The sequence below is a fragment of the Megalops cyprinoides genome, chromosome 2 (assembly GCF_013368585.1).
Source record: "Megalops cyprinoides isolate fMegCyp1 chromosome 2, fMegCyp1.pri, whole genome shotgun sequence".
Classification (NCBI taxonomy): Eukaryota; Metazoa; Chordata; class Actinopteri; order Elopiformes; family Megalopidae; genus Megalops; species Megalops cyprinoides.
The window spans coordinates 42,464,565-42,488,999 of NC_050584.1; the positions used below are offsets into that span (position 1 = coordinate 42,464,565).

General features: G+C 44.8%; 2 protein-coding genes across 3 annotated transcripts in view; both read right to left on the reverse strand.

Annotated features, from left to right (window-relative positions):
* LOC118771255 lies at window positions 1-16,268 on the reverse strand. The gene is made up of 4 exons (XM_036519200.1): window positions 16,221-16,268; window positions 7,030-7,108; window positions 999-1,120; window positions 1-561 (listed from the first exon to the last, which is right to left on the reverse strand). Exons 1-4 carry the CDS (start codon window positions 16,266-16,268, stop codon window positions 1-3), a joined length of 810 nt encoding a protein of 269 aa, XP_036375093.1.
* Window positions 16,269-16,912: 644 nt separating this feature from the next.
* Window positions 16,913-24,435, reverse strand: part of insrb (insulin receptor b) — a 93,624-nt gene continuing 86,101 nt past the window's right edge. For both annotated transcript variants that reach the window (XM_036522728.1, XM_036522729.1), the window contains 11 exons: window positions 23,342-23,622; window positions 22,702-22,847; window positions 21,549-21,705; window positions 21,245-21,347; window positions 20,824-20,891; window positions 20,506-20,735; window positions 19,845-19,955; window positions 19,565-19,724; window positions 18,992-19,121; window positions 18,523-18,657; window positions 16,913-18,030 (listed from right to left, as the gene is read on the reverse strand). In XM_036522728.1, the coding sequence (XP_036378621.1) occupies window positions 17,676-18,030; window positions 18,523-18,657; window positions 18,992-19,121; window positions 19,565-19,724; window positions 19,845-19,955; window positions 20,506-20,735; window positions 20,824-20,891; window positions 21,245-21,347; window positions 21,549-21,705; window positions 22,702-22,847; window positions 23,342-23,622 (1,876 nt within the window). In that variant the 3' untranslated portion in view covers window positions 16,913-17,675. The remainder of the gene's footprint in view (window positions 18,031-18,522; window positions 18,658-18,991; window positions 19,122-19,564; window positions 19,725-19,844; window positions 19,956-20,505; window positions 20,736-20,823; window positions 20,892-21,244; window positions 21,348-21,548; window positions 21,706-22,701; window positions 22,848-23,341; window positions 23,623-24,435) is intronic.

The following is a 24,435-nucleotide window of genomic DNA, read 5'->3' on the forward strand; positions in this document are numbered from 1 at the left end:
TCACCTCCTTCCCGGGTCGAAAGGCGACAAAGGCACCTCCCAGCTGTGTCTCCGTGACGTAGACATGGACCTCACCAGGATGGGAAAAGTCTCTGCGCCGCTGTCCATGCCCTCCTCCCCACCCCCGATGTCCGTTTCTAGGTCGCCTCCTCCCTTCGTGTCCGCGTCCGTGTCCCCCCCTCCCCCCAGGTCCCTCAGGTACACCGTGGTGCTGACGGTGATGACGGGCCCTGCTGCTTCGTGGCACTGGATGCTCACGGCTGTGTCTGGCTGCGGAGGGACTGGGCTTTCCCGGTAGGCCAGAGAGCCAGGGCAGGAGCTGCTGTCGGCCATGTGGCGGTGTGGCCCTGGGCTCAGGTGGTGCGTGCTGACGGGGGAGCTGTGTGCTGAGCGGGGGCCACTTAGTACGGTGTAGCTCTTCGTACGCAGAGTGTCTCCCTCCTGCAGGTCTTTGAAAAACTCTGTGCCTCTAAGGGAGGAGTCCAGGCCCAAGATGTCGTCCGCACTGCTGTCCACCTCTAGTCCCGGGTCCTCGTAGTCGCTTTCGGAAGAGGCCTCGTCCTGACGGGAAAAGTACAGTACAGCACTGAGGTTACTTTTTCTCCTTGGTGTGGGTAATGTGTGTTGAGTACCTTCAAACTGTTCTATAATTAGCTATTTAAAATACCACAGCTACAGCAGTTCTGTGAGGTACAGCACAGAACTCTGGACATAGAGGGGATATTATTATTATTATTATTATTATTATACTTTGAACAAAGATTTTGATCATTTGACCTGGAATGAACCAGACGTATGACTGAGATACAGAGTTACTTCGACGTACTGTACAATTCGAAGTATTTTAAGGCCTTCTGGATAAGTGCATGCACTACGCAATATAATTATAAATCCAGCTCAAGGCTGTACTCAACAGTGAGTCACTAAATACATGACATGTGAGAGTGTGAGAGAGAAAGAGAGAGAGGGAGGGAGAGAAAAAGACAGAGCATCCTAACCTTTTCCTCAGTCATGCTGCTGAAAAAGATGTCCTCTGTAATGGATGGAGGGGACAGGGACGAGGCAGACCCTGGCCCTGCGACACTCGCACACTGCTTGACACATGGCTTGCACTCGGAGGCTGCCGAAACAAAGCAGACACTTCAGCGGCAACACGACCACTCAAGCAGAGCATCATCGTAACTGCTGCTCACACTATATTACAGCAGCTATGCACCTGTTTATAAGTCCTAAATAAGCACCTATTGTTACACAGTAATTAGCGTATGAAAACCCTCAATGTTTAATGCAGTGACATATGTGCACATATCCACATTTCACCCAAATGAAGCAAACTGCAGTATACACTGTGATCCAGGTTTTTGCCTGATATGCCATCCTTTGGTGGTGCTCATGAAAATATCCACTTTGAAGACCCAACAGGAAGTTTTATTAATGCATAACTAATATGAGTTCATTTTCACCTGAAAAGACTGCTGATGAGCTGACGCCACTATTCCTTAACCCCTTTCCCACCTCGCAGTATCACTGAGTTTTCATTCACATTACATTTTACAGTTTCTCATTTAGCAGATGCTCTAATCCAGACAGAGTTATGAGGAGAAAGTACATGCCGCTTTTCTCCCGTATCATCCCATTTCATTATTGCCCACGTGCAGAGGTGGACACCCCGGCTTCAGAAAGTAAAGGTCCTGCCACGTATTTGTCCCACCCATGCGCTACACAAGCTGAAGTTAAGTAGCACAGCTCTTCAGCCAGGTAGAGGAGCTAATTAGTGAAATCACCTTGTTTGGTGAATGGCTAGAACAAATACATGGTAGGACTTTTACTTTCTGAAGCCGGGGGGTGTCCACCTCTGCCCACATGGCAATCATTCAAGCTCCCAACTAACAGAGCAAGGGTGCTCAAAGCAGTAATACCAGAGAGAGAGCTTGCTGACATATGCTGACAATGTTACCCCCCTGACCACTGGTAGACAGTTCAGCAGTACAGGCACAGCCCTGCAAAGCTGGGACTAATGAGGCTAGGACCAAGCGAGTCTGGGGGCACACAGCATAAACACTTTCTTCACTCCGCTGCAACTGCAGACTCGAGTTTATTTTAGCAACCTCTCTTTCTTGGGTTTGTTATTGGAAGCAGGACCTGCCTGATCCACCACGCTGTAGCACTGGACTCTGGACGTTAGAGAGTGCTTTTACATGCGTGCAGCGCAATCACGCCCCTCACATAAAGCTGCTTTACATGCATAAACAGATTCTGACGATCACATGGCATCATAAACTTGCGTTGCCACTGGTTACCCTTGTGATTCCGCATTAGGCCAAACTGTGACTCCACGGTGCTGTGATTCCATCTGCTTGCTGCCTTAAATCGACCTGGGAAAGCAAGTGACTGAACGGCTACAGTTTTGTGAAACACATTTCAGCTGATATAACTTCAAGATGCAGTTCTGCCATATATTTGCTTCCAATCCATTCTATTCTATGTGTTCTAATATTTTCCTACTCAGTTCAATGCTAATGAGCTTTTAATATTTGACAGAAAAAGACAGTATTGTGCGCAGCTATTAGATAATTACTAACAGCTTTCAGCCGTACATGTTCTGTGTCAGAGATGTGCAAAGGGTAATAATTGAGGGCCTTTGTTGCATAAGAGACATTTAAGACCTGGCAGAAAGCTCCACAGTTTAAGAAAGGGATTATTTTCATTTGGTAGAGCTCAGGTGAGATGAAAACCAGACGACACAGAGGACGGCCAGGAGCGGAGCCGTGCAAATCTGTTATAAACCAACACGCACACTTCTCTCATCTGACAGCGCAGACGAAGATGCTGTTCTTTAAACAATAAATGTGCACAATGCAGATGTTTTGAAATGTAAAGCACAGAATGACTGTCAATTTTCCAAGAAGACAGACTTTGTTTGCATACAAGTTCAGCTCACGCTGTGCGTGAACCGTCTCACACCGTGATACTTAAAAAGCTGCGATATCCTTTTATGGCCACCCGCACAGATCTGATATTGCACGGCTGTGGATTAAACAGAGGGCCTACCAGGCTCCTTGAGTCCTTTAGCTTGATTACAGTCGGCCTCCTTTCTCCGCTAAGTCTTCTGAAACTGCTGAGGTCTATGCCTTTCTCTATACTTATAGCTTGCACAGTTAGCAGTATAAGTCGATGTTATGTCAGAACTGAGTTTATCCAGATGGATTATGGCAGTGATACTCGTGCCATGGTGACTGTGATTGTCAATCTGCACTGCACATGTTTAATGCTTGGTAGAGATGAGACCATAGACCTCCCACATGATATAATCCACATCACAATACCAGGCCCAGGACACAATAAATACTGGATATAGTGATGAAAGTTTTGCTTGTTCAGGCTCGAAATTACTAATAGTCAGCAATATTTTGTTGTCTCTACAGTTTATGGAATTTCCTATTTGCAAGTCTTGCACATGGCATTTTGTTTGTACACTATCCTTGTATTACTTTATATTCAACATTCACCCTGTAATTTAAAGGAAAGCCAAAGTATTTCCATACGTACGATTTTAATTTAAGAAGAGGACTGTCCACATATGCTGTAGCTTGGCTTTCCCTTTCCTACATGCACAACACAGACCATTTGATTTTAACTGAGACACAAGACATCCAATAAAAGTGTAGTTAGCAAAAAAAAAACTTGATATTTAAATCAACCGACGTACACATAGTCCTGAAAAAAATCCAGCCGCAGTTTTGTCAGCTCTATGGCGATCCACCCTCTCAGAATCATGATCCAAGCTGCACAATTGCATCGCAAAACACAATTTCACATTTTATCACTACTCCTGAGCCAAACATCTTTTATACTGCTCTTTGGATTATGAAAGGAAGAGGGGGGTGGTAGCTGGCGTTCATTTTCATGCTATTTAAAGTTTTCTGTCATTTTGAGCTTGGTGTTTGACTCCTCCCCTTTCCCCACAACCATGCGGCATGAGCACTCCGCCAGATGACAGCCATTACCACCGCATGCAGCCCCAGGACTCGGAGACGACAGGCCGGGGATCTGAGGGTGGAAGCCGAGAGCGAAGGGAGCCGTCTGCACTGCCGCCCAGCCCTGGCAGTGTACACAGATGCTGCGCTCAACTCGGGAGGTCTGGCACAAGCCGGGAGAGGGAACCCTACAAGGTATTATTTGCACCTCGCAAAAAAAGCTCCAGTCCATTTGCAAACAAGTCATATGGGATATCAGCAGGCAGCAGTGCGGCGTAGCGGTAACGAGCAGGGCTTGTAACCCAAGTCTTGCTGGTTTGATTCCCAGGTGGGGCACGGTTGTTGCACTCCTGGTAAAGGCGCTTAACCCAAAATTGCCTCTGTAAATACGCAGCAGTATAAATGAACAGCATGTAAAAATAGCAAGTCATGTACTTTGCTCTAAGTACATCTACTCAGCAAATGCAATGTATTGTGGCTCACCGCACTCAAAAGGCAGAGTGTAAAATGTGAGGTCAACCATGTGCCCGGCAGCACTCCTGTGGCTTTGCCATTTTGCAAATACACAAGGCTTCCAAAACAGCAATCAATGTGACAAGACGTAGTCTCATGATCCTTTTGGCAATCTCAGGTTTAATTTTTCACCCTGCATATCAGATGACTGTACAGCCACAAAGCAACCACTCGACCAAATGATATCAGACCACAGAGGACATGTGGATATGGCATATGAGCATGACAGCGAATCAAATGAGAATGTACAGTATATCACCGCAATCGAGGGTGTTGAACAAATAAAGTATACAAGCATGCACACATGCCATATTTTCACAACATTCAGAGGCGCATTTGCTCTGACTGTACTCTGTGAAACCTGTTGTAGGCTGAAAAATAACACATTCAGACCATAGGCTACATTCAGCATGAGACACTAAGTTGGACATTTGTTCCAATGTCAAAACCAAACACATTTCAAAGGACACATCGCAACAAGTACGGTCACATGGACACATGGTTATACAGGTGCCAGATGACCTCACAGAAAGGCCCATCTGGGCAGCATCTGTATTCTTGAAGCAAGCGGGTAATATCAGTCCTTTTTGCTGTTAAAGTCACAACAACTGCATGCTTTGCTCAGCAGACAGACTGCTTAGTCAAATGTTGTACTGACCCTGCTGTGCCTGCTGGAGTTCATATTGCATTTTTTAACAGCCCTGAGGAGCAATCACACAAGGTGTGAGGCAGATGTTTCATACAAAATACATTGGTTTCTTCTCTTTCTGGCACCTGGTCAGAACACATCTGACAACAACCCACTTCCATGAGCTGCTAATTGTCCTTTGATCATTAGATTTAACAGAGCTCATGTATTTCAAAGCATTTAGCATGTTCAGTAAATCCAGTCCAACTAAAATCGCAGCGAAATTTTGGACAATGCATCAATTGCTACAATGTATTTTTGTGCCACACATGGCATCACAATACTGCATATAATGATTCTACTTTAGCATATTGGTAAAAGATACTACAACGCCAACTGTTGCCACAATATGGTCTCTGTTCATATACAGTATCTCCAGTTAGTGAACCGCAACTTAAGATGTGTTTCGTGGATGAAGAACACTGTCAGTTAGTCCTTCCTACCTACGGCTTGAAAGAACACTTTTCTACATAGTAGGAGCCACCATACCACAAAGTCTCTGCAGGAAGACAAAACGATATTCACCACAGCTGCAGATGTAGTTCATGTTCAAAACTCCAAAATTATTCATTTAGAGTTTCTCCACTTATTAAGTGACCTAGGCAAACAGATCAAACTCAAGCAAATTGTGAGCTAAAACTGTAAGAGAATTAGATAGTGACAGTACCTTATATAAAATACACAATTAAAAGACCACATCTGCTGATTTTGGGTTACAACTGTAGGATGAATTTGTACAACAGAAAAGGAAAGAGAAGAAAAGAGTAGGAAAAATTAGTAAGTACTACAGAGAACCACAGAAAATTGGGGTGGCTGTACCTCTTTTGAAGGACCATCGTTTCATCCACAGTTTTGAAAAAGAAGGCCAGGAGTTGTTCAAAGGGGAGTCCGCCATGGGAAGCACAAGGAGCTAACTGGGGACCTCACCGGGGTTATGAGCAAATGAGGAGAACAAGAAGCCCTGAGCTGGATCAAGGACTGGGGATTATCTAACATATGATACAGAACCAGGGGCTCCAGAACAGGGGCGGGAGGAAATGGCCGAAGCAGACGGAGAGAGGGAGGGATGAGAGGTGGGAGAAAAGCGATGAAAGGACATGGCAGAGAGTGGGAGGATTCTGGTGGAGAGAGGGAGGGAAAAGAGAAATGAGGGAGGAGTAGGGGAGAAGGAGGAAGATGCTGAGCCGGTCCTACGATGATGGGGAGAGGAAGGATGAAAGAGCCATGAAGAGACCATGAAGCAGGGAGACGGAAAGACAAGGGTGAGCGAAGAAAGGACCCAGAAACTTCTGTATAACTATTTAGGTAAGATTGAGTGAAGAGTATGAAGACAGAGCGCATAACACAGAGGCTGTGTCTTTACTTTCTGGAAGCACACGTTTCAAACTGCATCTACGCAGTTATTTTAGTGAGACCTAATTAACGGTATATCCGTTTGAAAATCTGTTCACTGTCACCAAACGACGTGAGGTCAATGAAAGACGATGTATGATTGATACTCGCAGGCAGTCGCGAGAGAATGTAGGTCACCCTTTCGTCCGTATCTTTCATCTGTTTGACTGAGTGTAATGCGGTGAATGTGTGCTCAAGGTTGAAGAAATCGCTCGTTTTCCCACGACATAAAAATCGCGGAGAAAAGGCATGCATTTCTGTTGCTCTGTTCAATGAATAACGACACATTACTAATTTGAGCAAAGACGACAATTGCATTAACGAAACGCAGAGCTCGAATTTTACAATATCACACACCACCTGTCCATCTCCTGAACTGATGTGAAATGTGATACACTAAATTAAACCACAAAATAAGCATGCGTTCAGACCACCAAAGGTAGAAGATTAAATACTCACCAGCAGAAGTACTTGAAGGATATTTTTTACAACATACATCCACAAAAATAAAATAAAAAAAAAAACTCTTAACGGTACTCTGTGGAGTACACAGATTTCTCACTCTAACCGTTTCCAACTGTCCTGAAGATCTGTGAGCGTCGAGAGAGTTCCAGCGGTACTAAGAACAAGAATGGGGCAGGGTGCAAAACTGACCGCAAGTTTTTACACAGGATCTTGCCACAACTTCCTCTTTTCAGCTTCTCTCTGATGTCTCGAGTCACCGGTTTGATGCTGGCACATGTTTGTGAATATAATTCTCAAAGCAAATAAGCGAGGAAGCAGACAATTGCATGTTTCCGTTCATATAGCTGGACATGAAGGGTGAGCTCTCTGTTAAATCAAATGGTAACGGTCGTCGTGCAAATGAATAGGATAAAAGCGATGCTGCCATCAACCGAAGACAACCAATCTCGTTAATAAACAGTTGTTTCTTTGAAGGCCTCTGTGCAGTGATGCTCTGAAGCGACACTTGAGCGGAACTTGCGCTCGTCTTGGTGGTTTCGTCGTGGTGTAACGCCGTGCTAGTGCAACATGCCCTGTCCTGCCTACTTCTAGCTTAGAAAGTTTATTTGTTGTATGTATATGGCAAAGATATTTTACTTAGATTTAGATACAGCATTACAAAACGCCTATACTTCGTAATCTAGCTACCTCTTTGCAATTCTTTGGAAACAGCAACTGGCTCTTTGTAATTACACGTATATACACCGATAACTAATTTTTTTTACTAAGTATGCCACAGCATTGACCTGCTGTTACTGTGTTCGTATGTGATTGAGTATTGTAGTGCAGAGGTCCTTAACAATTCATAGAGTGATTTGATCATTTAATGTGATACCTCTGTACTGTTGAAAAATCCTACAAATAAAGTAAATCGGATGTCTTTTAAAACGATAATGAAACTTTACTATCTGAGTGACTCAGATCTTTTCAGAAAAGTTCCTGAACTATTGCTCAGTAAGTACCAGGTCGGCAGAATGACAGTGTTCAGACTGGGCAGTCTCCAGTCACAAGAACCTGGTCAGGAGACACACATGACAAAACCTATCAGTGACTGGATGCTGAGAATCATGAGATGCACCACGAACATTACAACATAAAGAGAGTGGGTGCCTTCAGAGGAAAGCAGGAACCAGTAAAGTGAGGCTGCTGAGCCTGGCTACAGCTTTTTTTTTTTTTTGGGGGGGGGGCTTTGCTGTCACAAAACATCATGGAGTACCAGACAAGCAACAGGGGTAGTCAAACTGTGGAGACAGGAAGAGCCAGACCACCTCCAAGGAAGGACAGAGAAATAATCCAGACAGCCAGCAAAGCGGTCATAGTGAGGGGAGAGACTGTCACAGTGAAGCAGGATGTATCTGGAGATGAACACCAGTGAGGGGGACAGATGGGATGATAAGGGGACTTTCGGAAGGCTGCAAAACCTGTAGGGAAAGAGAGCCAGAGGAACCTGGGCTTCTTTAGTCTCTATCTCTCTCTCTCTCTGTCTTATTTTTGTAAAGACCTAATGGCAATTTTAGTAGTGGTTTTAATTACTGGACACTTACAGTTGATCGGATGAATGTCTGAAATACCAGATTATACATAAGAACTTAACCTCTCTTTATATTTTTATTGTATAACACGTAATATAGCATGTGGAATCATCTCATGTTTGCACATATATTGTATTGGCATGGGGAGTTCTTTTCACAGGAATAAGCAGTGGTGCAGGCCATATTTCAGAGCAGTAAGCATGGTGCTGAGATCACACTTCCAGACAGTGCTGGTCGTTTATCTGAGGTGAGACTGAGTTTCATTTCACAATGTTTTGCACTCAGGCTGTGGCGCAAACAACCATGTTGACAGGCCACTCTGGTCTCAAGACTCTCTGCTAAGTGAAGACCTAACGGAAGAAAACTTTCAATATGGCAGAATGAAAAAAAAAATTCAGTGTGTAAGCTGTAATATGCAAACACAGAAATGTGAAGAAGGTCAAAGAACCAGAGAGTTCTAAGGGCTTACTACAGAGATGTTTTCCTTTGACCACTTAAATCATACAATTGTCAGTTGTTTTGATGAATACACAGGGGAAAAACTCACTGGTTTTCTGTGGGACCTTTAGTATGACAACAGCGCCCTCAAGTGGCTCAAAAGAAACACCACACTGTACAACAACGGTTTCACCCAAAGGCATTTCAGAGAAGCTCCGTGCTCCCAACTGATCTCTTTGGGGAAACAACATGGGGAAGATTGTGAAGGAGCACCACAAGAAACATACTCACATACTCTCCAATAATTTTATTCATAATTTTAATATAAACAGTTAATTGTTGAATAATTTACACACAGCAAGATTTATTTTCATATCATTCCAACATTTTCTGTACATGTCACTGCTTGGCTCTACTTGAAAACATAGAAAAAATAAATCGTCAAGCGGTATTTTAATCATGGCACATTTTGATCCTGTACATAATGTGTTTTCTGTGTGTGTGGCTGTGTGTGTGTGTGTGTGTGTGTGTGTGTGTGTGTGTGTGTGTGAGAGGGAGAGAGAGAGATTGTGAATGATACATATGATATACACATGGATAATGGCACATTTTGATCCAGTGTGGGGATGTTTGTGTTTATGTTTGTGTGTATGGGAAATACATATACACATTTACATGTTTATTCATGTATGTGTGTATATATATGACAAACAAGGTATATATGAAGTATAAATAGTATATCAATATATATCTTATATATGACATACATTAAATGAAGAGGTATCCTGCAACACTACACACAGCATTCTGGGACCAACTATGTGCACAGAGAGAAAAGGAGCAGCAATTATAGAACACAAATAAAACTATGGCGAGACATAACAAATAACAATACAGAACTCCATTTATAAAGAGACGCACAAGGGCTAAAGACCTTAGCTGTAGCTGTGTCAACTGGAACAGACCACTGAGAGCCCCCCCCTAACTGCCTCCCCCCCCCCAAACCCTCAAATCAGCTCTGCTTTAACCACCCAACATGCAGCCGAATGATTTTGTCGTTTCAGAAACACTGACCAGACATTTAATACAGGAATACAAAAACAATCAGTGCTCTGGTGTCATGTTCCAGCCTGATGCAGATGAACACTTTTATGTTTTTATATACCAGCTAAACACACACAAACATTTCACCACATTACAGACAAGCTGTCCTTTACAGATTGGTAATACAGGTTCTGCATGGCGTTTACGTATTGGCCACGTTTGTGTACCTAACGTTATCACAGATTCATTCACATTTCCCTGAGGGAGCAAGCAGTGGTCTTTTCCAGTTTGTCACATTGAAAAGCAAACGTAAACAGAATCTGTCACTTAATGTAGGCCATTTAAAGACTGAGCAATAGTTCTTTTTTACTTGCAGTGGGAGACATACAGACTTTACAAGGGATACAGAATTGCATTTCGTTTGCACTTTTACTCTTGCACGGAAAATGCTTGAATAGTAGTTTCAAAAAAAAAAAAAAGAGAGCAAATGAATGGGGATGGAAAGGTGACAAAATTAAAATGTCAGGCTACATATCTCATACAGACAGGTAACACGTTGTGTGGTACTACTCCAGTAAAATTCCATTGGCTTTTTTTTTCTGCTCTCTTCTAATTCGGCTAGTGTCATCAGCAAGGACATCAAACTCGGTTTATTTAGTAAAAGTTATATACATTGATAACAAATTTAAATGTTAAATTTAATAATGTACAAGAGTAGTAAAAGTTTACAGTCAGAAAAGTCATTGTATTTTGCCCTCCCTATTTTGGCTAAAAAAATAGAAATTAACATCTCTAAATGTAATACTTTTTTCTTCCTTACTTTAAAAACAATACAATACATATAATGCCTTGATCTCAACCTGTGCTGCGTTTCTAGCTTGCTCTGTAAAACCACTTTTTAGGCCTTCTGGGTCAAACTGAACCCAGGGCACAGATGGTAAGTGCTTCTTGTTTTTGGGGGAAATCTTTTGCTATTTACAGTTAAAAATGCAGTACAGCGTGCATTCATGGAAAGTCATGTAATCAAAGGTTGTCAATCTTGTAAATTAAGACTTATGTAGGGTGGGGTGAGGGGGTGGGGGGGGCAAAACATCAGATTATCATCAATCTGAGAAAATTCAGCCATGAAAAAAAATGTACCATTACCAGTTTAAGGATGGTTCAGTCCATGCACAAAGCAAGCCAGGCTTAGCCAAGTAGAGACAAGTTCAGCTTTTTTTCACCTTGAAAATCATTCACATATCTAAATACAGTAATATTGAGCCAAGCAGAAAGATGTGCTAACCTAAAATTGGCCTTTTTCTGTAAATACAAATAAAGAAATCTATCTTCTGTCTTAAAAAGCACAATATGGTAATATTCCAGTATGTTCTTTGACAAAAATGTTTATTTTATTCCAGAGGAGGGTGAAGACTATCCAATCCTGGGGATTTAAGGGCAGGGTGTGGTTGAGAGGGGCGTGTCAAACTGCACAAGGCACTGTGGGTCCCCTCCCGGGCTGCACATATCTGCTCGGACGCACTCATTCTTGTTTTTTTTTATCCCATCCACCCGCAGGTGGCAAACACAAAATCAGAGTAATGATAATGACGAGAAATTGATCATCTAAAATGACCTGAAGGGCAGGAAAAAAATGTGGGGGGGTGTGGGGGTTACTCCCCCACCAGGGACTTTACTAGGTTGACCCTCAGATAAAGAAAGGTTCTGTTCTCTTAGCCCCTCCCAGCACATGCCTCCCTGAGCATTTTCAATCAAAATGTCAATTTTCAATTTTTTATGGCACACAAGATTGTCCTAGTACAGCTCTCTTTGGGAATATTCTGTTTTCAGACTTCGCTTAGGGAGACATGCAGTATCCACATCCTCCAACCTTGGCATTGCTGTCAGGTGATTATTGTTATTCACAGTAGAAAAATTAAAATAAAAGCACAATATTAAAATAAAAGACAAATAAAACAAATGAACAATGACAGTTTTTTTGGACCACACATTAAAGGCCTCACCTTGAGACTCAGATTTCTGTTTATTTTGCTTAAAAAAAAAAGCCCACATTTTTGGGGATGATTGTTGTTATATATGCTCGACTGAATGGGTCAGAATAAGAGACTGAAGTGTACTGCAGTGTTGGAGCTTGCTGTTCTTTTGAGGTTAAAGTGACAGACTTAGCCGGTGACTGTGGATGTTCATGGTAGGTTTGAAGCGCCCTTATTTACAAGTTAGTGTGAGAACATAGCCTTGCTAGTAAAATCTTAGCCATGTCTCCGACACGCCACTAATCATGGGATATGCTTAAACACGGACTGCCCTAGCCCTTCCATCAAGTGAAAAAGCTAATTACCATATTTCAATATTTTCACGGCACACATCTCTTTTTAACTCATCGACACAAATATTTACAAAGCAGGGAACGGACACCTTCTCCAGGTCTGCTGAGCAGCTCGGAAAGTTGGTCAGGGGGGGTCAGCGCTGGTCAAAAAAGTCAAACTCTAAAGTCTTGTTGATGGGGAGGTAAAGTCCTGCTGCAAGACAATGCACTTCTGAACCTCAGCTTAGCACAGAACTGACTGCTCACAAAGAGAACCGATATACTGTTTGGTGATTTCCCCACAGGTCTGCTGCCCTGGAGCTCCTTCGGCTCGTCTTGATATTGCTGTGTGCTGCTGTTTTTTCCCCCCAAAAGAAATTACAGAGGCATTTGTTGCAGAAGTCTTTCAGTAAACTTTCTACAGCGAGTCCAAACAAATGGCAGATGTCTCCTGGGCTCGCTATAACACATTTCTATGTATGGACTGAGGCAGAGACTGCCAAGAAACTCCAAGCTCAGAAACCACAAACAGGCCTCGAACAAAAAGATGTCACACTGAATTCAACTTGCAGGGAAAGATAAAAACCGATTGGTAACTGAAACAGCTGACCCTTAAGAAGCTCTACGCACTCTCTGTACTATACATAAATCAGTTCACAAGCTTGCCTGAAGCTGAGTATCTATGTGGAGGGGAGCAGGTGACAAAGCAGGAGTACAGGATACATTAAGTAAAACAACATCACGCAATGTCATGTAGACACTGACACCAGTACCTCTATCAGACTACACATCGGTTTATTGTAGTTTTCTAATTAAGTGAAAATGTTTTCAGAGCTAATGTGGTACTAATTTACAGCACAGCTTATGGTCATTATCATTTAAAACCTTAGCATTGCTCCTACAAATTTACAATATGAACATGAGTAAATACTGCGTGTAATGCCTAGTGATCTAAGGAGCACAATTCTCTTGGGGGAGAAAAATTCAGGCAATTACTGCTAGAACACCTACTGTATGTGCGAACTAAACAAGCGTGACCAATTTGGCGTATTTATAGTTTTTTTTCCCTTAGACTGTGGGGTCAGAATACAGTGAGCGGAGATGTGTTCTCCTTTTGGGTGATTTAGACACCGAGATAGACCCACGCCAGAGGCACTGGTATCAGTGTATAGACTGACAGGGCTGGACAGCGCTGGACTCCGCGACCTCTCTGCACTGACTGAACACCACAACCTGAATACTGTGAGATGTGCAGAGATGCATTGGGCTCTTACTGAAATTTCACAACACAATGAGGTAGACTGTGCCCAAGAAAAAAAAAACAACCATTGCTCCACCTCCATCATTATTACCTGTAGCTGTACTTCTCCTCCACTCCAAATATTTTTTAATTTCCAAACCTACTGATTTTTCTTTAAAAAAAAAAAACTTTTCAAAAATGCTAATTGTTTTTTTTTGTACAATGATTACTATCATATTAAAATAAATAAAATATTAATATCTGTCTTTCCAAATATAAGATAATCCTTTGAATTACAAAATTGAGATTTTTTGTATTTTCAAATATATATATTTTTTACATTTCTGCTACTGTAGTGTATGTAGAACTGTGAGGGTATTCCTTTAGAATGAACTTGTCTTGATCTTTTGAAAAAACAGACCTAGGCACCACATAAGATCAATTCTTTACAGTATTTACATGGCAGAATAGAAATAATCCAAGAGTGTAGTAATGCTGTAGTTGTGGCCTGTTAGAATTACACACTGCTCCCAAAGCGGAGTCTTCTCTTTTTCTCGTCTCATCAGATTCTCTAAAATCAACCCAAAGTTGTGAAACCACAGTTTAAATGCTACGAAGCTGGGTATGCTCGTCTCAGATATCTGACTGATACACCAAAGCAGAACAAAAACAGCCCTGTTACATGGACTCAAAGATTTCAAGACTTTCAAGACCTTTCAAGACTTCTTCCGTGACCAAACATCTGCTAGTACACCGGCTTTCATGCTGAGATTCACCATGGCAACGGGTTACATACTTTTGAATACAGGTTTGATTGAGTGAGTGTGCATCAACAGGGATAAAGATATGCACCTGCAAGCTACAACACAGACAGCTGCCTGACCTCTGACTCGCAATTCAACTGCAGAAAGCACGGCATGTTAACGTTTAGTAAGGTTTTGTCATTAGCAAGAGCTAAAAGCAAGGATCGCACCGTATCATCCACAACTCCTTGTGTGAATGCACGCATCGATATGCAGTCACATGAATACAAGTGTGCGTGCTAACGCAGGGAAAAGTATGCAGCAGGTGTATCCCTCAACAACTGCCTCAACCTCTTAATAAATGCAGACTGCTGTAGTGACATGATTCCCATCAGAGGGGAAAATGTCAAAAAATGAGGTCTGCTGAACACAACCACCTGTAGAAGCTTTGTCAGAAATGGACAAAGTACACTAATGGTGCTAGTGCTATTGTGCGCAGGAAACTGCTTCGCTACCCTCTGAGACTATGCCTTATACGCGCTGAGGACGACGAGTGGCTTGATCCTGCTTTCAGGAGGAATGAGAAATTAATCAAATCTATGTGATTATAATGCTGACATTTCCTCCAAGGACTGTCTGTGCTTCTCAGTGAAAATATCACATAAACGTCACTTACTCTCCAAACTGTACCAGTCATCGCCACAGCTCGGGATTACAGTACTTTCTACATGACGTTTTACATGTATAGATTTGTGATGTCTGCGTCGGGACTCGGGACCCACACTCACACACTGAATAAATCTTGGCAAAAGCACACAGGAATGTCTTCATGTCTGTATCCCCTCCTTTTAAAAGTCTGGATTTACATCTGCTGGTTTCCACTTGAAAGCACACGCATCAGCACATGACTGCTTTAATGTCTGGAGGGAGGCAGCGCAGAGTCTGGGATACACCTGCTGCTCTACCCCAAAGGGTGTCCCCTCCGATGTCTGAGAGTACCAAAGTCACGAGCTGAAGCTGAGGGAAGGAGCAAGTCAGATGATAACACACACTCAGGGGCAAAGATTTCCGTCAGCACAGCATGACATGTAACTGTTGTATGATACTTCCTCCTACGGAAAGAAATAGTGGCACTCAACAAAAACCGGCTTACCAACAAAAAAAAGCTCTCAAAGGCTTAAAAACAAAATGTAAGCAGCAGCAGCAGTTTGAAAGAGGCAGGAGAGGAAATCTTTCTACAGTTGGAGAGTTGAGAGGAGCATATGGTATAAGACAACAGGCAAACAAACTGAAAAATGCTACCTTCCTCTACCAGGTGCCGTGGCAGCCAGCCTAACAGGAGGCAGGCACCGAAGCTGAAACCGAGACGACAGTGATAGTGCTGGAATGTCAGACCTCCGAGAAAGAAACTCTTGTACAGTGTGTCCTGGTGCAGGCAGCTGGCAGCAGTGACCGGCTGATTCCCCTGCTGCGACTCGCCTCACAGACCAGCCACGGGGGATCAAGCGCTACCAACGGGACCTCGGGGGACCTGTGCCATGCGGAGACTCCATCAACCTAATCTGAAGCTCATTACCTGGGCCTTTGTCAACCAGCAATACGGAAACTTTGGGCGAGTTTTTTTTTTAGTTGCATTAGGGCCAATATCATGAAATCTCCAAAAAGGAGTGTTCTAGAAGCTTTTCGTGCTTAAGATGAAGAATACCCAAAGCCATACAGAAATCAGCAGGAAGACAACCCATACTTTCAGAGATGGCGCCCCCCTCAAAAAAGCACTTCCTCGGACATCCTTAGGGCAGCAGACAAGCAGTGAGCTTGTTTATAGGTCTATCTCTCATCTGTACCCCCTGCCTCACACCCACAAACACCACCACCAGAGTAAGCATAGACATTATGTTACAATCATTCAGCCAAACACTTCTCCAAAACCATAACCTAAGGCTCCAATGATATGATTAACAGCCTTGATAACAATACATAACAAGACAACACATGGAAGTCAAAGGCATCGCCCCAACGCTCTAAGACCAAACAAAATCTTCACACCAACAATAAGAAGTGAGATTTGATCAAATAAATCATCTCTTGTTTGTACCACATTGTGACGTACAATGTGCATTTTGGAGCAACATTATGTTTCAGACAGCAGCGTTGGTAGAATAATCAGTGGAAACCAACTCCAACTGCTGTTCAAGATTGCAGCACTGAGCTCTCTTCTTTATAACGCGATTTTATTTGGTCTTAAAGTTTTGGGCTGATATTTGAGGCCGAAAGCATCTAAAACACTTCAAGTATGGACAAGCGTGGTGGGCAGAAAACACCAAAGATTTAAGGAGAATTAGTGTGATTTTTGGATTAGAAAAAATAAAAAAGATAAATGACAATGTAAAAACATCTCTATAACCAGCAAAGCCTCTGATGAAAACATTACAAAATATCCGCTATGTACAAAAACACGTATGTATGTGTGTGTGCACATATACGTACATATACATACACATACACACACATATGCAGTATTCTATACCCACTAAAAATATATATCAAAGCAGCAGCTATTGGTCAATCTGAGGAACTCTTTTATCCAATTTTACAACTGTTTAAATATCCTTCAGCCGTGATGTGAGAACAGACAGATAACTGAAAGAAAGGAAAAAGGAAAAAAACGCAAATAAATTAAAACTAAACACCAAACATCTACTGAATATGTATGAAGTTTGGAATTCTGCAGAACAGAAAAAAAAAAAGTTTCCTCTATGGATAGACGTTTGTTCTAAGAGAGTTTATGCCATCCCACAGTTCTGAACGGTTGTTCCATTGTTCAGAGGAAATGAATGCAAGCATAGACACTTCTCTTTGTTTATAGGCCACATATAAAAAGGCCACTTTCTCTAAAAAATAAAAAAAAGAAAAAGAGAAAAGAAGAGTCATTAAAAACACAGACAAACGCATCTTAGGGGAGAGATGAGACAGTCTGAAGAGGTGGAGGTTAAGCAGCCTTCTGGTTGTCGAGGGTTTGTGTTCACAGTTTTTTTCCATTGACCAGTCTTGGAAACTTGGCATTTGTAAAAAAATAAAATAAAGATAGAGGAGAAGTAGTAGATGAACAGGATGACACTGTGAAAGTTTTTTATGAATACAAAAAGGGCTTGCATCCTGTGTCATCGCGCTGTGGCAGCTGTGAAGAAGAAAAAAAAAAAGTCCTGAGATCTGTCATTGAAGGGCCTCTGCGAGAACAATAATAAAATAAAATAATAATTACAAAACAGGAAAAAAACCAAAGAGAGGAGGAGGAAATGTTAGGAAGGGCTGGATCTAGGTAAGGATAGGATTCGGCCGTTTTTCTTGCCACCGTTCATGTGTGTGTAGGGCACGTGTTCTTCGTAGTTTCCTCGCAGGCCCATGGTGGGCCCATTGTCTCTGCCCAGGCTCTCCTCGCGCTGGGAGTACGACGAGGGGTCCAGGGGGATGCTCTCCATGTTCTCGAAGTCCATGTCGAACTCCTCGTTCTCGGGGGGTTTGTTCTCCTCGCTGTAGAAGAAGGACACGTCCTGGAAGCTGGGGTGCAGCTCGTCCTTCAGCATCTCGATGATCTCGTGGAAGGTGGGCCTCATCTTGGGGTTGTACTGCCAGCACATCTGCATCAGGTTGTGCCTGGGAAAGAGGGGAGATGCCCCAAATAAAGACTCGCCGATCCTGGGGACTCTGCAGCTGGAGAAAGACCTCACCCAAGCCCATCTCCCACAGTAAAAAAGCAGCAACAGGTCTCTGAGCCACTGCCCACGTGCTTTCTAATCTCCTTCCAACTTTTTATATTCTTATGGATACTCTAAGTACGGCAGCTGTTTATCAGGACTGACAACAGCATAGCAAACTACGACATCACTTTCCAGACATATACTGAAAGTACGGAATATATACATATAGAAACCTGCAATATGTGAGAAAGCTACTGTATCTATAAGTATCATTCTGAATATGTGTGCTGTTCTTGAGACAGTACTTAGGTCTAGCCTAATTATTATTTAGTAATAATTCTATATCAGTGTTCTTTCAATAAACAAAAGCATTACATGTCATTGTGTATGCATTTTTTGACCCAAGGTTGGAGGACTAATACCGCTGATAAAATTATTTTACACTTACATCCTCTCGGCACAGTTGTCTGGGCGGTCCAGGTATCCTCCGTCCATGACAAATTTGAGGACCTGCTCATTGGACAGTCCTTGGTAAGGCTGCTCTGCTAGTGTGCTGATCTCCCACAGCACCACTCCAAATGACCTGAAACGTGAACAGCAAATCCACACTGAGAACGAGCACCTCACAGACATCTCTGTCCAGCCCCGTAATCCCTGTTCATCCACTGAACGAGGGCTTTTAAAATGAGAATAAAAGGAACACAAATTAACCAGTGGCTTAATACGGTCCTATGATTACATAAAACAAACAGTAGTTGACAGATGTAAAGTGACATGTGAAGTTGTGAAGTGAACATTGCCTTGAATATCTGTAAAGACACCCCCCCCCCGTTTACAAAGAGGATTTCTTTATAAAGAGATACAAATACAAGGGTGCAGGGGAGGAGCTTCATCATGTGACTCGTGGGAAGACGTACCAGCAGTCTGAGTGAGCGGTGAAGACACCATCCTTCAGTGATTCAGGAGCCATCCATCTGACAGGCAGCAGCCCCTTCCCGCCCTTCCGGTAGTAATCAGTCTCGTAGATGTCTCTCGTCATGCCAAAGTCTGAGGGGGGCCAACATACATTAACACTGATTACAGATCAGGCAGGCCAGGCATGAGAGAAGCTAAACGCTGATGATCCTTTCATAGACCATCCATTAACCATGTTTCACACAGAGCTTCCTCTGTTCCTGACTGGCCCTGACGCATTACATTACATTATTGTCATTTAGTAGACACTCTCATCCAGAGCGACTTCCACAGATTACAATTTTCACGTTATCCATTTATATAGCTGGATATTTACTGAGGCAATTGTGGCTTAAGCATGTTGTCCAAGGGTACAACAGCAGGGCCCAACATGGAGAATCAAACCGGCAATCTCCCGGTTATGAGCCCTGTTCCTTACCACTATGCTACACTGCCACCCCCCACACAAACCAAAATCGCCTGGAGAAAAAGATTAAATGTTTGAGGCAAGCTAGTGGTACACATTTCTGTCGCACCTCCAATTTTAACAGTGAAATCCTCAGCGACCATGCAGTTCCTGGCGGCCAGGTCTCTGTGGACAAACTTCTTGGCGTTGAGGTACGCCATGCCGTCGGCGATCTCCGCTGCCATCTGAATCATCTCCTTCAGGGTGGGTGGAGGGCGGCCGGGGTTGTTCTGCGCAGACCACAGGAGAGAGGCCGTGTTACGCCTGAGGTAAACACCCGACAGCTTCCTGTCGGCAGGACAGAGCATTCCAGCAGCGAGAGCAGCCACAGAGTCGAGGGAAAGTCTCACCTCGGCGTCGGGCCTCAGGCAGCGCAGGTAGCTCTTCAGGTCCCCGTGGGTCATCAGCTCCATCACCACCAGCGTGGGCTGACCCTTCGACACCACGCCGAGGAGCCGCACCTGCGCAGTCAGACAGGAAGATTAGTGAGTGGCTGCCTCTGCCAAAACCAACACATACAGTACCAGTCAAAAGTGACACACCTGATTAAGATCATAGCAAACATGTTCAAAGACATGTTGAGACTGGGAACATGGTAAGACTTATGCTTAAATTCTTGAAATTTGTTGCTTAATATGAATAGTGAAGTTGATGCCTATATATGACTTTCTTTTAAAAAATTGATTTAAAAAATTTTCATAATTTTGATGTCTTTACTATTACTGCAAAATGGGGAAAATAGTAAAAATAAAGAAAAAACCCTTCTATGAGTAGGTGTGTCAAAACTTTTGACTGGTGCTGTACTCCAGCCCTGTACAACTCTTCATTTACATCTGCGGAAAACACGGTTAACTGTGAACAGTGATTATGCTGATGGGCAGGCTTGCAAACTTTCTGAGGCCCTGCCGCAGCTTGTGAGAACCACACCGAAGAGTAACGGGTGTTATGACATCAGCTCTGGTTACTATAAGAACCTCCAAGGCCCATCCCGCTGGGCTCAGCGTCTCTTACCACATGGTGGCAGCTGAAGGCCTTCATCACCGAGGCCTCGTTGAGGAACTCAATCCTCTCCCGCAGGCTGGCCGACTCATTGACCGTCTTCACAGCGACGCGCGTCTCTGGCTCGCCCTTGACGATGTCCTTGGCGATGCCCTCGTAGACCATGCCGAAGGAGCCCTGGCCCAGCTCTCGCAGCACGGTGATCTTCTCCCGGGCCACCTCCCAGTCATCCGGCACATACACTGCGCACGCGACAAACACAGCCTCTGTCACACACACCGGCCTTACGACATGGACAGAGCCCTGAGCTATGCGGACCGGCGTCCTTACCGTCGTTGGCGCTGAGATACTCCGGGTTCGAGGAGGCGTAGAGTGGTCCGGTGGGCCCCTCGGTCTGTCTGTTGGAGTAAAGGAGTTTAAAAAGGAGTTTAAAGGAGATTTAAAAAAGAGTTTCCCTTGTCTAGTCAGGTTGCACAAGTCAACTTAGGGTAGGGCTTAAATAGTGTTATGTTCACACTCACTGGTCTGGGAGTGTTGTTAGCCTGGTCTGACACTGTTGCTCATTCAACTTGAATGGAAACATGTTTTATTGTGCTGGAAGTAGCTCTGGATAAGAGCGTCTCCCAAATGAATGTAATGCAATGTAATGCAAAGCTGTCAGAACAGCCTCACATGTGAAAATCACGTGTGTACTGGGCTCCCCGGGTCTGCACAGAGGAGGAGGAGGAGGACACGGCCGATAAACACTTACTTTTTCTTGAGGACCATGAAAACGCCGCCTCCCACGAAGAGGAGAAGAATGATGCAGATGACTGGAGCAATCACAATCTTCACCATGCCGTCCGGGTCCGATCCTAAAGGACACGCACCAGTGAGAGAGGCGTCCTCCCCACCCCATAAAGCCAAACCCTGAACACAGATCTCAGCCAACAGCGAACTTCCACCCCTGCTAACATACGGCGTGAAATTCTCATGCCTTTCTTAGTGCGGCCGAGATGGCTTTGCGTGAGGGGCGCTAAGGCGAGCCTGCGCAGCCAGGCGGGGCCGCCACTTACTGTCCGGGACGCTGAAGTAAACCGGTTCGGTCCAGGAGCCGTTTCCGGCCAGCGACGTGGCGCGGATCCTCACGGTGTAGTTCCCCGGGTGCACCACTCGCAGCTTGCATCCGCCGTGAGAGGCGTAGCTCTTCCTGGAGACGCACTGGTGCAGCTCCTGCAGAGTGAGGCACAGTGTAGCAGCCTTCAGCTTCAGGTAGGTGAGAAGAGCGTACCTTTTAACCGACAAAGACGCTAAAGCTCTCATCCCTGGAACCACCCGACAACCGAAAGCTAGAACGATCAAAAGAATTTCTTTGATGTTAGGTTCTTGCTTTGATGGATTCTTTGTCTTACAGATTTTGACAGATAATATCCCTTTTCCCACATTCTACAATATTCTACAATATTCTACAATACCACATTCTCTCAGGGTAACTTCACTGCAGAAGTAAACCATGAAAAGAGCAAGAAATCTGCACATATACCCAGTATTTCCCCATCCACCAAAAAGCATTCTGAATACAAAAAAAAACTATTACACTATCATGTATCTCCATTTGTACTGTGTCTGCACCGGAACATTTGCACAAACATCGTCCATTTTAACCTTGGGTGGATGAAATGGCTTTAAGAGGGTTCATGGCTTGCTCTAGACAAACAGAAGAGGCACAGACAGCTCCAAGCACCTGGTCTACGGAGAAAAACCGAGCTATTCTTGGTGCTGGCAGATTCTAGCCAATTAGCGGGGTCGCCATGGCAACGGAAATACTACGAGCTCTTCGGCGAAAACAGCACAGGAGCAAAGAGCAGCGTCGCTGGCCCACACATTCATGCCGATTCAAAACAGAGGCAGCGAACGAGAAATGTCGATACACACACGGGTCGACATCGGTCCCTCGAGTTCATGTTTGTGCTTTGTTTTCCCACTGTGCAAAACGCAAAACCTAAGGTGGCAACACTTATCAGTCCAAGAGAGGTTATAATGGATTACACAGGAGAGGGGAGCACGGCAGTGGGAGCGTTTCTCTGATAAGGACAGACCATTATTATTTGCATGCGCCACTTCCAGACCTATCATCCATGCGAAAAGGCCTCAGAGCTCCCCTTTCATGCTTTAAGAGGGGGGATCCTGCACGCAAGTGAGTGCGTTTTCACGCACGTGTGCACCAACCTCTTGGTCTCCCAGTTTCTTGTAGTTGACCTCATACAGGATGATCATGCCGTTGGGGGCTTTGGGCTCCTGCCACTTGACGTGCACTATTTCTGGGGAATCGGTCATCTCGCAGATAACCGGGTACACGATGTCGTCAGCTTTCTCTGTGGAAGGCCAGAGAACAGAAGCCATCAAATCCAAGTAAGTATACAGCAACACTGTCCATGAGAGAGAGAGAGAGAGAGAGAGAGAGAGAGAGGGAGAGAGGGAGAGAGAGAGAGAGAGAGAGAGAGGGGGGTAGAGGGAGAGGGGGAGGGAGAGAGAGAGAGAGAGAGAGAGAGAGAGAGAGGGGTAGAGGGAGAGGGGGAGAGAGGGAGAGGGGTAGAGGGAGAGGGGGAGAGAGAGAGAGAGAGAGAGAGAGGGGGGTAGAGGGAGAGGGGGAGAGAGAGAGAGAGAGAGAGAGAGAGAGGGGTAGAGGGAGAGGGGGAGAGAGGGAGAGGGGTAGAGGGAGAGGGGGAGAGAGAGAGAGAGGGGTAGAGGGAGAGGGGGAGAGGGAGAGAGAGAGAGAGAGAGAGAGAGAGAGAGAGAGGGGTAGAGGGAGAGGGGGAGAGTAGCCCCTGTAGGCTAACGTCAGACAGAGAGAGGAGTGAATGCGTACCCTCCGGCATGGTGCGCGCGCTGACGTAAGTGGCCATGCTGCAGCGCGAGGGGTCCGTCGGGTGGTTGCAGGCGTGGATCTCGATCTGGTAGCTGGTGAAGTGGCGCAGGTTGGAGATGACTGTCGACTCCTTGGAGCTGACCTTCAGGACCACCTTGCTGTTCTCCTCCTCGTCCGGGTTGCGGGTGGTCGAGGCGTTGGGCAGGCTGGGGGGCGTGGTCAAGAAGCGGGGGAGGGTCCCATTGGCCACGCCCACCGCCGATCTGCGCCGCCGCGAGGGCCTGCACGGCGAGAGCGAGCGGAGTGAGCCACCGGGACGCTACGCCGACCCCAGGATTAATGTGCGCTCGTAACAGACCCGGACAGACTCACCTCCTACCCAGACACACACCACCATAAACAATACCGCAACAAACACAACCCATAATTTTTGCCAAATGTTGCCTTTTTTGTATCTCCCCGCAATTACTTGCCATGCAAATTTATGGTATCCAATTACAGAATAATTACACCTCCAAATCACAGCCGGTATTAAATGTGCGCCCTGTAGCTGTGGTGACCTTTACTCCAGAGAAGTCAGCTAGATGACATTTCACACCTCGGTTTCTCTCCCAAGTGGCGGGTGAGGCTGCTCACCACTAGGTGGGGCCCTAGAGCTTTTTACATGGCGATGTTTGCATTTGCCTGCAGTGGAAGAGGCAGAGGGGGTAGTGCACAACTATGAACCGCAGAGCTATGTGTTCCCACAACAATCCCAGGCGACTGAATGCAGAGGGAGTGCGATTGTACTGAACCTTAAAGCTGTCAAGACTGGAGGCGAGGGAGTTTAATCAAGTGCTAAAGAGCATGTGCCCTTGAGTGATGGCGGGGACCCTGGCAGTAATTACAAGGGTTCTGTGACAAGTGTCCTTGATGCACGGCCGCTCTTTAAGGAAGCGGGTCATGTTCTTTGGTTGCTGACAAACAAGCAGAGAGGGCGGGAAGAATGGAGGCAATACGCCACAATTCAGGAGAGGAGAAACCACAGGATGATGTTCTCTGCCTCTTTTTTTCTGCTGCAGAGCTGGAACCAGGCTGGCTCTCCCGAGTTCAGG

Bases quoted from the DNA above. Each gene is read 5' to 3' on its own strand.
- LOC118771255 (XM_036519200.1), bottom strand. From the start codon at position 16,268: ATGTCTATGCTTACTCTGGTGGTGGTGTTTGTGGGTGTGAGGCAGGGG. The intron at 1,121-7,029 runs GTGAGTATTTAA...TTGTTTCGGCAG, and splicing joins TCCTTCAAGTACTTCTGCTG to CCTCCGAGTGCAAGCCATGT. The intron at 562-998 runs GTTAGGATGCTC...TTTTCCCGTCAG, and splicing joins GCAGCATGACTGAGGAAAAG to GACGAGGCCTCTTCCGAAAG.